General features: G+C 37.5%; 3 protein-coding genes across 7 annotated transcripts in view; 2 read left to right on the top strand and 1 right to left on the bottom strand.

Moving 5' to 3' along the window:
• Positions 1 to 1,398: 1,398 nt before the first annotated feature.
• On the top strand, positions 1,399 to 6,285 carry LOC143911021 (uncharacterized). Of its 5 annotated transcripts, none has more exons than XM_077429725.1 (7): positions 1,437 to 1,529; positions 1,577 to 3,151; positions 3,422 to 4,323; positions 4,402 to 4,591; positions 4,675 to 4,840; positions 4,923 to 5,035; positions 5,117 to 6,285. In XM_077429725.1, exons 2-7 carry the CDS (start codon positions 1,598 to 1,600, stop codon positions 5,252 to 5,254), a joined length of 3,063 nt encoding a protein of 1,020 aa, XP_077285851.1. In that variant the 5' UTR covers positions 1,437 to 1,529; positions 1,577 to 1,597; the 3' UTR covers positions 5,255 to 6,285. The 5 variants fall into 5 exon arrangements, 3 of the variants coding, with proteins under 3 accessions (XP_077285850.1, XP_077285851.1, XP_077285849.1); XR_013260523.1 differs by having other exon boundaries at positions 1,443 to 3,475; positions 3,530 to 4,323; positions 5,117 to 5,332; positions 5,981 to 6,285; XR_013260522.1 differs by having other exon boundaries at positions 1,399 to 4,323; positions 5,117 to 5,332; positions 5,981 to 6,285.
• A 131-nt stretch (positions 6,286 to 6,416) lies between these two features.
• LOC143911023 (uncharacterized) lies at positions 6,417 to 9,698 on the bottom strand. The gene is made up of 3 exons (XM_077429726.1): positions 8,654 to 9,698; positions 8,513 to 8,569; positions 6,417 to 6,895 (listed from the first exon to the last, which is right to left on the bottom strand). Exons 1-3 carry the CDS (start codon positions 9,306 to 9,308, stop codon positions 6,666 to 6,668), a joined length of 942 nt encoding a protein of 313 aa, XP_077285852.1. The 5' UTR covers positions 9,309 to 9,698; the 3' UTR covers positions 6,417 to 6,665.
• Positions 9,699 to 11,769: 2,071 nt separating this feature from the next.
• Positions 11,770 to 14,571, top strand: part of Rab3GAP1 (RAB3 GTPase activating protein subunit 1) — a 50,073-nt gene continuing 47,271 nt past the window's right edge. Inside the window, exons 1-3 of the mRNA XM_077429228.1 lie at positions 11,770 to 11,922; positions 11,995 to 13,234; positions 13,314 to 13,510. Coding sequence (XP_077285354.1) covers positions 11,996 to 13,234; positions 13,314 to 13,510 — 1,436 coding nt within the window. The 5' untranslated portion in view covers positions 11,770 to 11,922; position 11,995. The remainder of the gene's footprint in view (positions 11,923 to 11,994; positions 13,235 to 13,313; positions 13,511 to 14,571) is intronic.

Here is a 14,571-nt window from a genome sequence, read left to right as displayed (position 1 = left end):
CCCTTTAATGGGTGGTGAATTTTGCTAGTTTTTTTTTCAATAGTACTTAAATCCACATGTAAGTGGTCGTACGCTAAAAATTGTGCTTATTTTGTCCTGTTATGACATGATAGAACAATTATGGTGACATTTTTTAGACATCTTTTCAGTGCAGCCCCGCCACTAAAAATTATCACGAGCCGCCACTGATATACGTGCATTCGTAGCTACGCGTCAGAATACAAGTCAGCAAAAATGTTTCGGCGTTTCTCGAATGAAAAATTATGTATAATCGCGTTGTTGTTGGAAGAAGAAGCTCAAGAAGGCAATAAAAAAAGCACGGAGGCGTATTGATGTGCATCCCATGTTAAAAAATAGAAAAACCGAAGGAGAGTTTTGGACACTGTATAAGGAGCTTGTGGACGATGGACAAAATTTTTTTAAATATTTCCGTAAAAAATTAAATTTTTTTTTAAATATTTGCGCCAAAACCATTTCGAAAGATTGAACAGTTGTCAATTGTCACTATCGATTATTGGTCCAAAACAGCAAAGCGGCTGACTCATGGCACGTAATTCGCGTGTATATTTCCACGATGGCCAAAAAAACAGATATACGTTGACGGATGTTGCTGTAAGGTATGACCAGGAAATGTCGGGTACTGCTGTAAGCCTGCCGTGGCGTAAACGTGACGGTTGGTATGAATATACCCATACAAAATGTACCAAAGAATACTTTTCGTACGGCCGGATACCTGCTGAAGTCGGTACGTGCTGACTAGGTATGAACAGACCTTAACCGGTCGCTCTAGATCGGTCACACGTGATCACCCGTCACACTAAAACTGGTGACGAGAAAACTAGTCACACCCGAAAATTAGTCACGAAAAAACTGGTCATACCCAAAAATTCGACCAATTTCTAATTTTTGGGTGTGACCAGTTTTTTCGTGATCAATTTTCGGGTGTGACCAGTTTTATCGTGACCAGTTTTAGGGTGTGACCAGTTTTAGTGTGATGGGTGATCATATATGACCGATCTAGAGCGACCGGTTGTCCTGTGACCGGTTCATATTTGACTAGTAATCACCGAACCGACTCTAGTCGGTAATTCTATTTTATTTTATTTGGAAAATTGACAGTTTATTAAATTACATAGATTGATAATAAAAACATAATTATTTTAAGTAAAACCATTAAGAATTTTCACATATAGGTAAAAAAAAAAAAGAAAAACTTAGAGATTTAAAATAAAAAACAAAAATAAAAATAGCGTAAGATTTGCAAGAAAAAGGATTTGCTGAACAATATTTGGGGAGTTTTCCGTTCGGCGATTTTCGTAGTGGCGTATATCCTGGTAGCGATTCACATTTGGGATGTACATAATCACCGCATCAATTACGACGCGTACATTCGGTCGAAAGTGATGGCCGCAATTTGGTGCGTTACGGCCTGCGCTATTGCGAAGAAGAAGAAGAAAGGCAGCGACGACGCGCGGTCGCTCTCGAGTGCGCGCGCTGTGGTGGTCGTGTGATTGTGGGTGTGGGTGTGGGTGCTCGGTGTTCGGTGTTCGGTGTTCGGTGCTCGGTTTGGCGATAGCTGGTCGCGAATAGCGGGACGATGAGGCGCAAGAGCGAGCGCAACAAGGCGAAGGCGTCCCCGGAGAAGGCGGAGAAAGCGGACAAGTCGGAGAAGCCGGAGAAGAGCGAGAAGCCGAAGCGCGGGCGGCCGTCGCGCAAACGGAAGAAGTCGTCGTCGTCGGAGGGGGGCGAGTCGGCCGCGTCGGCCTCCGCGGGCGAACGCGCCGACGCCCGCTCCGACTCCGAGCAGGTTTGGCGCGTCAAGACGGCCGGCGGTGAACCGGGCGAGCCGCACAAACTCAAAATATGTCTCGCCAGACCCAACCCTCCCACCCCTTCCACCCCCGCGCCCTCCGAGGTGGAGACGCGCACGCGCAGACGCGACCTCGACACGCCGGCTGCTACGCCTGCACAAGCGCACCACTCGCCCGACGAGAGGCGACGATCAAGACATCGCTCCAGGCGAACGTCCAATCGGGAGCCAGAGCCCGAACCCGAACCCGAGCCCGAGCCGGAGCCCGAGCCCGAAGCCGACTCGGAAGGGGAAACCGAACCGGAACCGGAACCGGAAGTGGCGGTTCAAGTCGCACGCGCACACCAATCAGAACACTCCCAGCCGAGCGATCAACCTGGCAACACTGAACAGCCAGGACAGTCCATACAACTTGAACAGTGTGACCAACCGAAACTTGAAAAATCCGAGGAGCCGGACAAACCCGACCAATCAAAACAACCCGAGCAATCAAAACAACCCGAGCTATCAAAACAACCCGAGCTATCAAAACAACCGGAGCAAATTAATGAACAAGAACAATCTGAAGAACCGGAACAATCTAAAGAGCTGGAACATTCTAAAGAACTGAAACATTCTAAAGAACCGGAACAATCCAAAGAGCCTGAGAAAACTGTAGAATCTGAACAGCCGGAACAAGTTATAAAACCCGAGCAACCCGTAGAATCTAAACAACCGGAAAAAATTACAGAACCTGAGCCCGACCCAATCGTTGAAGAAGCTCCCGTCAAATCCGTCGAACGTGTTAAACCTATAGAAGACGAAAAAGTCAAAACGATAACTCCTCCGGAGCCGGTCACAATGCCAGAGCCTATAGTAGAAGCCATATCTGAACCTAAACCCATGGAAGTTGAAACTGAACCTATTGCAGAGTCTACAGAAACCGATCAAAAATCACCCGATCCTCCTATTGCAGTTGCCGATGCGACCACTTCTGTGGAAGCGGTTGAAGTTAAAAATTCAGACTCACAAGTCGAAGTTAAAAAGCCAGACTCGCAAGTCGAAGTTAAAAAGTCAGACTCGCAAGTCGAAGTTAAAAAGCTAGAATCGCAAGTCGAAGTTAAAAAGCCAGACTCGCAAGTCGAAGTTAAAAAGTCTGACTCGCAAGTCGAAGTTAAAAAGCTAGAATCGCAAGTCGAAGTTAAAAAGTCAGACTCGCAAGTCGAAGTTAAAAAGCTAGAATCGCAAGTCGAAGTTAAAAAGTCAGACTCGCAAGTCGAAGTTAAAAAGTCAGACTCGCAAGTCGAAGTTAAAAAGTCAGACTCGCAAGTCGAAGTTAAAAAGTCAGACTCGCAAGTCGAAGTTAAAAAGTTAGACTCGCAAGTCAAGGTTAAAAAGCCAGACTCGCAAGTCGAAGGTAAAAAGTCAGACTCGCAAGTCGAAGTTAAAAAGCCAGACTCGCAAGTCAAGGTTAAAAAGCCAGACTCGCAAGTAGAAGTTAAAAAGTCAGACTCCCAAGTCGAAGTTAAAAAGCCAGACTCGCAAGTCAAGGTTAAAAAGCCAGACTCGCAAGTCGAAGTTAAAAAGTCAGACTCCCAAGTCGAAGTTAAAAAGCCAGACTCGCAAGTCAAGGTTAAAAAGCCAGACTCGCAAGTCGAAGTTAAAAAGCCAGACTCGCAAGTCGAAGTTAAAAAGCCAGACTCCCAAGTCGAAGTTAAAAAGCCAGACTCGCAAGTCAAGGTTAAAAAGCCAGACTCGCAAGTCGAAGTTAAAAAGCCAGACTCGCAAGTCGAAGTTAAAAAGCCAGACTCGCAAGCGGAAGTTCCTGTAGATGTACCGGAGGTTAAAGAGGTCGGTGCGAAAAAGTCTGAAGTAATTGACGATGAAGAACCTCCTGTGATTGTTGAGAAAAGCGAAACTCCTCCGCCTCGTCGTTCCCCGCTTCGGCATGTTAAAAGGGATGAGCCGAAGTCGAATAATTCGGTGCACGATGCACCGCCCGTTGTAAAGAATGATGTTGAAGAGACGCATAAGGTAGAGGCTGTGTCGGCGAATTCGTCTAGGAAAAGGAAGTGGGGATCTAGACCGAAATTAATTAAAGCGCCTTCTGTAAATATATCTACTGATTCGTTAAAGAATTTGATATCAAATGTGGAACCAGTGAGCGCCGAAGAAATATTATCGGATATGAAAATTAAGGATGTGGAAGTTAAACCAAAAAAGATCGTCATTGACAATAGTCCGAATACGAATGGGAAATATAGTGTTTCTGAAAATGTAGTCGATAAAGATCTTGTCGGTAGTCTATCTCATCGTAAAATATCCATTATAAATGAAGAAGCAACAAAGTTGCAATCGCCTCCTAGTCCACCAAAGTACAAATCATCCACAGTATTATATATAACAAACCTTGTCAGGCCGTTCACATTGCCTCAATTGAAGAACCTATTACAGAGAACTGGCAAAATAGTCGAGAATGGATTTTGGATTGACAAAATAAAGTCAAAATGTTATGTACAATATGAAACGGAAGAGTAAGTATTCTTATATGGTAGCCACTTGTAGATTGCTTAAACATTTATACGTGTTTTAATGTTTATTTCAATTTTTAGTGAAGCTATTGAGACTCGACACGCTTTACACGGGGTCACTTGGCCAGTTTCAAATCCTAAAACTCTCAATGTAGATTTTGGTTCAAAAGAATCTATGGATGAAGCTGTTGCTAGCACTGAAGAAGACAAACCTGGAGTTGTAGAGGCTTGGCCAAAAGATTCTATTAAAGATGTGAAAAATTCAGGAATAGTATGTTTTGGCTTCTTTTGTCTTTTGGAATATATTGAAATAATGTATTTTGTTATCATTTTGTTTTGTTTATATTTTTACAGGAATTAGATGAAAAAACTTTTGAAAAACGAACAGTTGTCAGAGAGTGGGATCTTGGAAAAGGAGATGGAAGGGATGAGTTTTTAGATAGACATAATAACAGACATCGTGATCCTAACGAGGTAGAGAGAAGGAAAAGACGTACCAAATCTCGAAGTCCTTCTCCTGGTACATATTTATTTCGTTTTAATTTTTTCGTCAATTTCGCATATTGAATATGTGTTGATATATTTTAATTTTAAATTTTCAGCTCGTAAATTTAAAAAGAAAGAGGAAGAAGCTCCCTCTAAACTGCTTGATGATTTATTTAAAAAGACAAAGGCAACTCCTTGTATTTATTGGTTGCCATTAAATGCAGAGACTGTAAGTGGAATTGTACTAAAGAGTTTAATGATAAGCTTATAATTTAATTACACGTAATTGATTGTCGTTTTTGTTTTTTAGATATTAGTGAAAGAAGAACAAAGACGTAAACATATGGCTGAACACGAAAGACGAATGGAGGAGTTGCGTAGAGCAGCTGAGGAACATAGAATGTCACGACATACCTCACATCATGCGTCCGGCCACAGACATAGATAGGGTGCATCTGAGCTGTCAAATGACAATGATCTACTGCAACTAGAGTGGACCAGTCATAGCAGAGTTTTACTCACTATGGTCGGTTCCTTATAAATTCCCCTTTTCTTTTGATATTCTCCAAAATAAAATTTAGCATAAGATTTCCATATCAAAATGCAATAATCATTTTGATAAAATATCTGATCGTTCATACTACAAAGTTTTAATATGCACAGATTTTTCTTTTGAGTAAGTTTTTACTAAGTAATCAATCATAGAGGACAATTTGTGCATGTTTCCTGCAGAAAAGGTAAACGGTAGTGTACAACTTAGTTTATATGTAGATATTTCATGTTGGGAATTCGAATATTTTCAGTAATCAGGTTTAGTTAAGGGATAAGTATTTCACACATCAAAATTTGATTTTTTTTAAGTATATAAAAACTTTAATTTAACATATTTTTTTCATTATCGTAAATTATGATGAAAATTGATTTTGTTAAAATATATACTACAATAGTATCCAAAGAAATGCAAAAAAATGTGTTAAATTAAATCTATTTGTCGAGGGTTTGCAATTTAGAAACGTCACTATTTAGTTTCTTATATATTTCTTTTCATTATATTTTTGCTCTTTCAAAGGAAGTCATTATATTTATCATGAGATTTAATTTACACTTTTATTGAAGGTATGATATACAAGAATGTGTTTTTATTCAATAATTACTTTTGACAATATTCTATCAGGCCTCTGATGGCCTGACGAGGAAAAGTGCGTCGAGGTGGGTAAAGGGAAATCCAGCCTGTAAGCCCAGCTGGTCTCTTCGTTTGGTTACACCATGTGCTGCAATCTTTATATGTATAAACCGTTAGCTGAAAGGGAAAGGCAGTTCTCCAAACATTCCTGCCACATAACTCTTATATGATGCCAGTTTTACTTTTACAAAGAAGAAACGATTCATTACCTGGACGAGTTTTTTTAACTTGAAATTTACATCAATATGACAACGTTGGACATATATGCAACTAATAAATTATTTCAAACAAGAAGTTTTGCTGAAGAAACAAGTCTCATTATCACACACATACTAAGAAGACACCAGATCCTGAAGAAATTGTTATCCGTTTATGAACATATTATCGAAACTAATGTTGAAAGAAATAAAGAAAATACTAATTATTGTTTTTTTAACATACTGTTTTTTATTTATTATCCTGTATCTCCACATTGTACATGTCAGTTTCTTACATTAAATCAGGGAGAAAGTTGGTGTCTCACACAATTAGATTAAATTAAATGCTTAACTATTATTTTGACCTATAACATTCTTGTCTTGGACAATTTTTTTAAAGTTGAAGTAAATAAGTGAAATGTAATTTCAGTCTTTCAGTTATCATAAGGCACTGCGTGATCATGGAATTACACTATTTGCTAAGTGTTGTTTTCGAGGGAGGATTTTGTCACTTTCAGTTTAATCTCTGGCGGTTGGTCTTGATGGATTTTGGTCAGGTGACATCGCATATCATATGAGCGTGAGAAGAATCGATGACAAATTGGGCATTGCGTTTTTCCAGCGTGGGAGTCCTTATGAAGGGAAAGCGATATGGGATGCTTAAAGCTTTTCAAACACAATTGGCAGCGAAATTTCACTTCATCTCCATCTGAAAATAATGCTATTGCTTAATGGACGTTGTACTCACTAATTAGGCTAATGAGCATTCGACGGTAGTTTTTTAATTCTCGAAAAGAAGTTCGTAAATTAAAATCGCCAAAACTCTAAAATTTGTATACTCTTTGTTTTCATACTGTAAATTAATACAGGAATAATTAACCCATTTTTTGTTTTGGTATTTTTTTTAAATCATTTATACAAATTTTAATACATAGTTTATTTTACACACAAATACTAATTGTATTATTTATATTGAATGCTCAATTCAGTTTTTTCGTTACATGAGAATTCGCTAAATGCTTCGTCAGTATAAAAAATTGAGCAAATCGAGAATTAATAAAATCTGAGCACCACTGTGTGGATTTGTCTGCTTCGGTTTCTCATATTCATTTTAATCTGGTATTTAACAGATTTGTCTCAATGTCACGCTGAATGCTTCGTCTGTGTTGAACAAAACCTGAAACATTTTGTAGGAAGTTTAACTTGATAAGGTTAATAAAGTACATAATTTATTTCCCACTGACAATGAATGGGTTATCATTACAAAATAATGCAAGTATTCATATAATATACGTAAAAACATAATTTCTACTCACAAGAAATCAGTATCTGTCAAGTCCATATATTTCTGGAAACAGTCTCAAATGTAAAAGAACACCACATAATCCACACCTATATTTGGTTAGACTTCTTACTTTATTTTTGACACAAACACTGCACAGCCTTTGAACATTTTTGTCTTCCTAAGCCTGCAATCCGTTGAAATTTATGTTTTTTGAAATCCATTGACAATCTGTACTGTGGATCAATTCTTGTTGCTCGTTTCGAAGGTTCACTAATAGTATCTTCGATAGTAGTGTGTGTTCCTCAATTGACTGCAACAGTCCAGATAATGTTTTTTGCTTCATTTTATCCCAGTGATATTCATATGCATCAAATATCGCACAATTTGTTAAATACATGCACACCTGCTTAGTTCATTTGTTAGTTTTTTTGAAAACTTTTCTTTACATAATTGTTACAAATTCCATGTTTTGGCAGAACATCTACTTCTGACCGTAAATCATCTTCAGAAACCGTTACAGGCCTCAAGGTTGTCATTGATCTAGTCGGTGTTGTTATCGATTCGGAAGATTAAAGTTGTAATCATAATCCCATCCACATACTCTCTATCACTTTCGATGTTAAAATAATTATCACTACTAATCAAAGTTCAATTTGGTGGATAATCAGATAGATTATCAGCAATAAGTTCTTCCATTTTAACAGTTATAAAAAAATTGTTAGTTAAATTTTCGATAAAAAGAAAGCGAGAACGTAAACTTTCATGTCGAAGTTAACCGGAAAGTGTTTGAAGAGAATAAATCCAGAACTGACTCAAATAAAGCAAAAGCCATATTTTTGAAAACAAACTCCCACCTTATTCTGAATCCGTTTAGTGCATGTGTGTGCCATCGGTACGTAGAATCGTTTAAAATAGGTGTTTGTTTACAATCCAGCTCAGATTTAGTCAGCGAATGTATTCAAATAAACACTTACAAACAAGTGTGTGGCCGATCGTAACACTTTGAATGGAAAATTATTTCAATTTGATACGTCTATTTACCTTGGTTGGTTTCTTCAGATAAATTGTCTAATGGCAGCGTGAAGTCTGTTGATGAGTCTGTAGGTCATTAAAATAATGGTTAATTACAAATGAGTATCAACTTTAAATACATATTATATTGAAACAGTATATAGTATTCACCTTTAGAAATATTGTCTGGATCTAAGGATTTAGGTTTTAAATCAGAGTCTGTTAGGACACTCTCGCTATCACAAATATTCGCATATTCTAAAGTAGTCGGCTCTATCGTGTTTTCCGTGCAGACAGAGCTTGGATTCTGTATCTCAAGGGAATCGTCCACTACAGTTGTGGGACTGAACGTTCTGCGTCGCTTGGGTTTCGGTGAAACACATTTGACGTCTCTGTCTTCCTTGGGAGTGTTGTCGGGTGTGTGGGTTTCGTTGGCAGTCTCTTGTGTGAGCCCACGGACCTGCAGTAGATCTGCAGCTGAGAGGAACGAGGCGAGTCTCTGCTGGGGCACACTGACTTCACCGTGGTACATGAAGTGAAGTAATGCAGCCAAATCGACATGACTAATGTCTCGAAATATAAGTATAGGGTGTTGACAAGGGTTGTCTTTGAATAAGTTGCGCAAGTAGGGGCTACATGCGGCTAGGAGTACTCGATGAGCACGAACAGAGCCATCCACGCAACTTAATGTCACATCCGTAAGCAAGTCAGCGCCTCGTAGAGACCAAAGCGCGCTGGTGACGGCTCTAACGAATTCTGATGCGCGCCATACTACCGAAAGACGAGTGCCATTATCTGCACCACCACTGTCATTTTCGTTCGACATTTTAGCTTCGAGTGTCACGAATTCCCCAGGTTACCGTTGATAAACGTCAACACAAACGTCAACAATGAACAATGACAGTCGGATAGCCAATATACAAGACATGCAGTACTACCACTCCATAATGAAAGTAAACAAAATTTGTTTCTTTTTACTTAAATATTTTTAGGGAATCATAAGACTAAAGGTCTGTTCATACTTAACAGCACTGCACGACTCCGTTTCAAATATGTCATTTTATTACATTTCTATTCATATCTACCTCGCGGTCACGTCACGTTTACAGCAATTTGGCCGAGTGCAAGGCAAAATCGGCTTACTTATACATTAGAGGCCATGACGATACAGCGCAATATCGCTTACGTCGTATCGTCGAGTACTTGCAATATGAATGCATACACGTGCATTCGTAGCTACGCGTCAGAATACAAGTCGGCAAAAATGTTTCGACGTTTATCGAACGAAAAATTATGTATAATCGCGCTGTTGTTGGAAGAAGAAACTCAAGAAGGCAATAAAAAAGCACGGAGGCGTTTTGATGTGCATCCCATGTTAAAAAATAGAAAAACCGAAGGAGAGTTTTGGACACTGTATAAGGAGCTTATGGATGATGGACAAATTTTTTTAAATATTTCCGTAAAAAATTAAAATTTTTTTTAAATATGTTTTAAATATTTGCGCCAAAACCATGTCGAAAGATTGAACAGCTGTCAACTGTCACTATCGATAATTGGTGCAAAACAGCAAAGCGGTAGACTCATGGCACGTAATTCGCGGTAATATTTTCACGATGGCCAAAAAAACGGATACGATACGTTGACGGATGTTGCTGTAAGGTATGAACAGGAAATGTCGGGTACTGCTGTAAGCCTGCCGTGGCGTAAACGTGACGGTTGGTATGAATATACCCATACAAAATGTACCAAAGAATACTTTTCGTACGGCCGGATACCTGCTGAAGTCGGTACGTGCTGACTAGGTATGAATCATATCCATGCTACAATTCAAACATATCTGGAGACACAATTCTTAGTCCGGCTGTACACCAAATACGCATGCAGCACATACACTGCTAATGCTTCAGGAAGTATTTTTTATTCCCATATATTTGAATGGCAGCACGCACACTAGGCAAAACATTTGCTGCGCGGCGCAACATGAATAATAAATGCGAGAAGAAACGCGCTCTCTTCTCATCGGACCTCCAACGGACACGGTCGAGAGATCGCTCTTCTGTCCTATTATCATCACAAGAATTGAGCCGAGGAACCCAAGTGCAGTCGAGCTTAGTAGTAGCTCTATAGTTCCTGGAGCTCCCGCCCTCTTCACACGCATCTGTTAACAGAACAGTCAAAAGCCGTCTACATAAAGAAAAGACCTCGCCACAGCCAGCATCGACGAGAGTGCCTTTCGTGACCTGGTCTCGAGCTTTTTGCCCGCCAGCTGGTATAGCTGGCTGCGAATCGACAAGTATAGAACCAGGAGAACCCCTACAAACCCCGTAAAGGTCTGTTCATACCTAGTCAGCACGTACCGACTTCAGCAGGTATCCGGCCGTACGAAAAGTATTCTTTGGTACATTTTGTATGGGTATGTTCATTTTAACCGTCACGTTTACGCCACGGCAGGCTTACAGCAGTACCCGACATTTCCTGTTCATACCTTACAGCAACATTCGTCAACGTATCGTATCCGTTTTTTTGGCCATCGTGGAAATATACACGCGAATTACGTGCCATGAGTCTGCCGCTTTGCTGTTTTGCTGTTTTGGACCAATTATCGATAGTGACAGTTGACAGCTGTTCAGTCTTTCGACATGGTTTTGGCGCAAATATTTAAAAAATTTTAAATTTTTTAAAGTGCTGTGAACGTGACGTGACCGCGACGTGTAGGTAGATATGAATAGAAATGTAATAAAATGACATATTTGAAACGGTGCAGTGCTGTTAAGTATGAACAGACCTTAAACAGGTCGAAATCTGTTGATCATGTATGTATATCATATTTTCAATATTATTGTTTACAATTTTTTTCAAAAATGTAATTTATTTGTAAACATGCAAGTCGGTAAATTATAATTAAATTATAAAGAGTGCTGATAAAGAATTCGAAACAAAAAATTGCAATAAAAAAGAGGGCGAATGCTGATTTGTCGAAAGCGCGATCGCAATGTAAGAAATGGTAAATGGATTATTTTGCACATTGCGATCGCCCACACGATAATCGTTGTCATGAAAATCGTGAATACGGAATATCTGGCACTCGAGTTCTCTTTAATATAATAGTTCGGGTGGTTAGCTCTCGATGGATGGAATTTTTGGTTGCCAAATGCTCCGTGATCGAGATTTTAGTGACGTGTGTGAGATCACTTTGTGCGGAATAATAACCAAACCGTGAGAAATAATTCGTTTACCGTTTTGTACACAAAGTTTTGTCGTAGTATTGGCCTAATGTGAAGATGTTTAATGTGTACTGGCAACATTCATTCGTTTGTCATTTGTCAGCTGTCAGAGTGGTGCTGGTGTTTATTGTCAAGAATGTACGTTGCTCTGTAAAACATCCAACCGTGGCTAAAACACATGGAATTTTAAATAAATTTATAATTAAAATTCAAGAAGTATGATGTTTGTTATTTAAATTATATCAGTTTGCTTTCATTTCATTTTATATTTTTCAATTGTATTTTTAGAATGAATGAAGAAATCGAAGAGTCCGGATTGATTATCCAAGATTTTACAGCTGTGTCGGAATGGGAAATATTTATTTTAAAAATAGAAGAAGCAATAAACGAATGGAAATTAGCATTTACTACAAAGGAACGGCCATTACGTTATAAAGACTTCCATAAATACCCTTGGAAAATTGTCAAGGAAAATATTACTTTTGACGAAGAGATATTTACAATAGTTCGCTATCAGTTAATGTTACCGGAAGTGGATAAAAGCACTCACAATATTGAAGAAAACGAAAAATATTGTCAGGCTTTTTCAGATTTATACACATCAGAAAACGACTTCGATAGCGTTGGTTACAAATATATAAATGACGTACCTCCTTTGGCAGTTTGGTTTGGCTTACGAGATTTTGTTGTCTTGTCATTTGGTGATATTGTCAGCGAAAGAAGAATTAAGTTACTCTTGAGCTCCATTACAATCGCGGTCAATAATACTGGTTGTGAAGTACCGATATTTATTCAGTGTCGAGAAGCCTGGCAAAATTGCTATCTTGGCATCTGTGAAAGTAAAGGATTATGTCTAAAATTTGATACCATTCACTTACGCAGAATTCCAACTCAGTGTCATAATCTGATTGGAATATTGGATTTATTCAAAGGGAAAATCGCTTCTACGGTGTCGTTAGATAGTGTTCATATATCGGCACGATTTTCATATTATTTATTTGACTGGCCATCGTTGTCTTGGACTCAGCAACCGCCAGATTTTGATTTCATGCACGGACAGAGTGTGGGAATAAGTAATTTTTCGTCATTGCCGTTTGGAGCAGTGTACGATCCTATCAAATCGTTCTCACTTTTTGCTACGTGGATGCAGTTGTCGGATGATACAGTTGTAGATTCTCAAAGCTATACAGACTTCGATCCACTGCTAGCGCCAATGTGTTCAATGAAAATTGAAATGGTCGATAAGTCGTCTTCTTTATTGTTTGAATTTTATAATGAATTTTTGAGCTTATATAAAAATGATTCGATGCTAAGCGAGTTGCTGATAGAAACAAATAGCTTAGATTTTAATGTAAAAAATTCAAGATTTCCATTGAAAAATTCTACAATGATGACTTCATCCAAAATTTTCGATAAATCGCCTACTCCTTCTGAAAAAGAACCAGTTGGACCAATTTCAAACGAAATTGTAGTTTCTTTATTGAAATTTTTATTTTCACACATTAAATTGGATCAAGAGCAATCCATTGTAAGTATGAACGAGAAAGCCTTAACATAATGTATCGATTATTAAATTTAAAATAATTTCAAGATGTTTCTTCTTTTAGGATACCATAAAACCAGTATTTAATATTGGTGCAGAGACATTAAAAGCCAGTCCAAATAATAGTCTTGTCTGGAGGTTAGCTGTAGCTTCAGCTCAAGTTTTTCAGGCATTGGGTGGTGTAAATGCTGTGGCTCAACTTTGGTATGAATTTTGTCAAGAATTGCGGTACAGATGGGAAAATTCAATAGTAATCCCAGGGTATGTAAATATTTTCATTCAATATCATTTTTTTGTCATTTACTTTGTTTTAATTCTTATTTTATACTCGTATTATAATAATACTAGTGTTGTGCTCGGTGAAATTTCAACGGGTAGTTTCGGAAAGGAAATGATATATGATTTAAAAAAAAGTCAATATAAAGTCAGTATAATAACAATACCGGACTTGGAACCGGAACCGGGATTGAGATTGGAATTGGAACTGGAATCGAAATCGATACAATAATATTTGTTTTTCTGAAATCTTTATACTTATTGATGCACTCAAAACACCCACACAGACATCCTTACTTTTTTTTATTTTCGTATATTATATTTTTTATAATATACGAAAATAAATTAAAAGGCAATTTAGTTTTATAAAAAAATTAAAAGGCAATTAAATTCTATATATTGGGGAGGTGTATTATTAATTATTCTGGATTGAAAATGAAAGAATAAAGATTTTTAAGATTTGTAATCTAAAAATTTACAAATTTTTTAATTTATTTTATAAATTTATTTGAAATGAGGAAAACCTAAGCACACATTTTGTCAATATTCTGATTTTTTTTTTTTGAGATTGATTACAAATGAGAAATCATAAGATTTACAATAACTTAGTTGATTTCCAACATTTTATCTCATTCTTCTTTTCGTTGTCTGTTATGATTAACATGATAAATATCAACTTTATATTTTAACTGTTATTAGAAAAAAATATATTTACAATTTATTTGTCTTATACATATGTATATGAATATATTTTATATTATTTACAATTTTTAAATGATCTATTTTGTCATGAAATATAATCACATTTCTTTTAAATTCTCATAAAAGTACATACATATGTACTAGTATTACAATAATTTAATATGCATTAGAATTATTCATTCATATATTCACACAATTTTTTCACAGTATAAGGCAATCATGTTACTATTTTTAATCAGTTTTCAGTTTTGAAATCTTATTAGGCGTAAAATACTATCCATATAAAAATATAAGGCCAATAATTCATAAAATGGCATTTAAAAATTCAGTAGTATCAAATATTA

Source organism: Arctopsyche grandis, chromosome 4 (genome assembly GCF_051622035.1).
Source record: "Arctopsyche grandis isolate Sample6627 chromosome 4, ASM5162203v2, whole genome shotgun sequence".
Classification (NCBI taxonomy): domain Eukaryota; kingdom Metazoa; phylum Arthropoda; class Insecta; order Trichoptera; family Hydropsychidae; genus Arctopsyche; species Arctopsyche grandis.
This window is presented reverse-complemented; position numbering and strand designations above follow the sequence as displayed.

Excerpts from the sequence above, each read along its gene's own strand:
- LOC143911023 (XM_077429726.1), bottom strand. The coding sequence starts at position 9,308 with ATGTCGAACGAAAATGACAGTGGTGGTGCAGATAATGGCACTCGTCTT. Across the intron at positions 8,570-8,653 it reads TCCAGACAATATTTCTAAAG|ACTCATCAACAGACTTCACG; the intron begins GTGAATACTATA and ends AATGACCTACAG. Across the intron at positions 6,896-8,512 it reads ATCTGAAGAAACCAACCAAG|ATGGAGATGAAGTGAAATTT; the intron begins GTAAATAGACGT and ends CATTATTTTCAG.
- LOC143911021 (XM_077429723.1), top strand. The coding sequence starts at position 1,598 with ATGAGGCGCAAGAGCGAGCGCAACAAGGCGAAGGCGTCCCCGGAGAAG. Across the intron at positions 4,324-4,401 it reads GTACAATATGAAACGGAAGA|TGAAGCTATTGAGACTCGAC; the intron begins GTAAGTATTCTT and ends TTCAATTTTTAG. Across the intron at positions 4,592-4,674 it reads ATGTGAAAAATTCAGGAATA|GAATTAGATGAAAAAACTTT; the intron begins GTATGTTTTGGC and ends ATATTTTTACAG.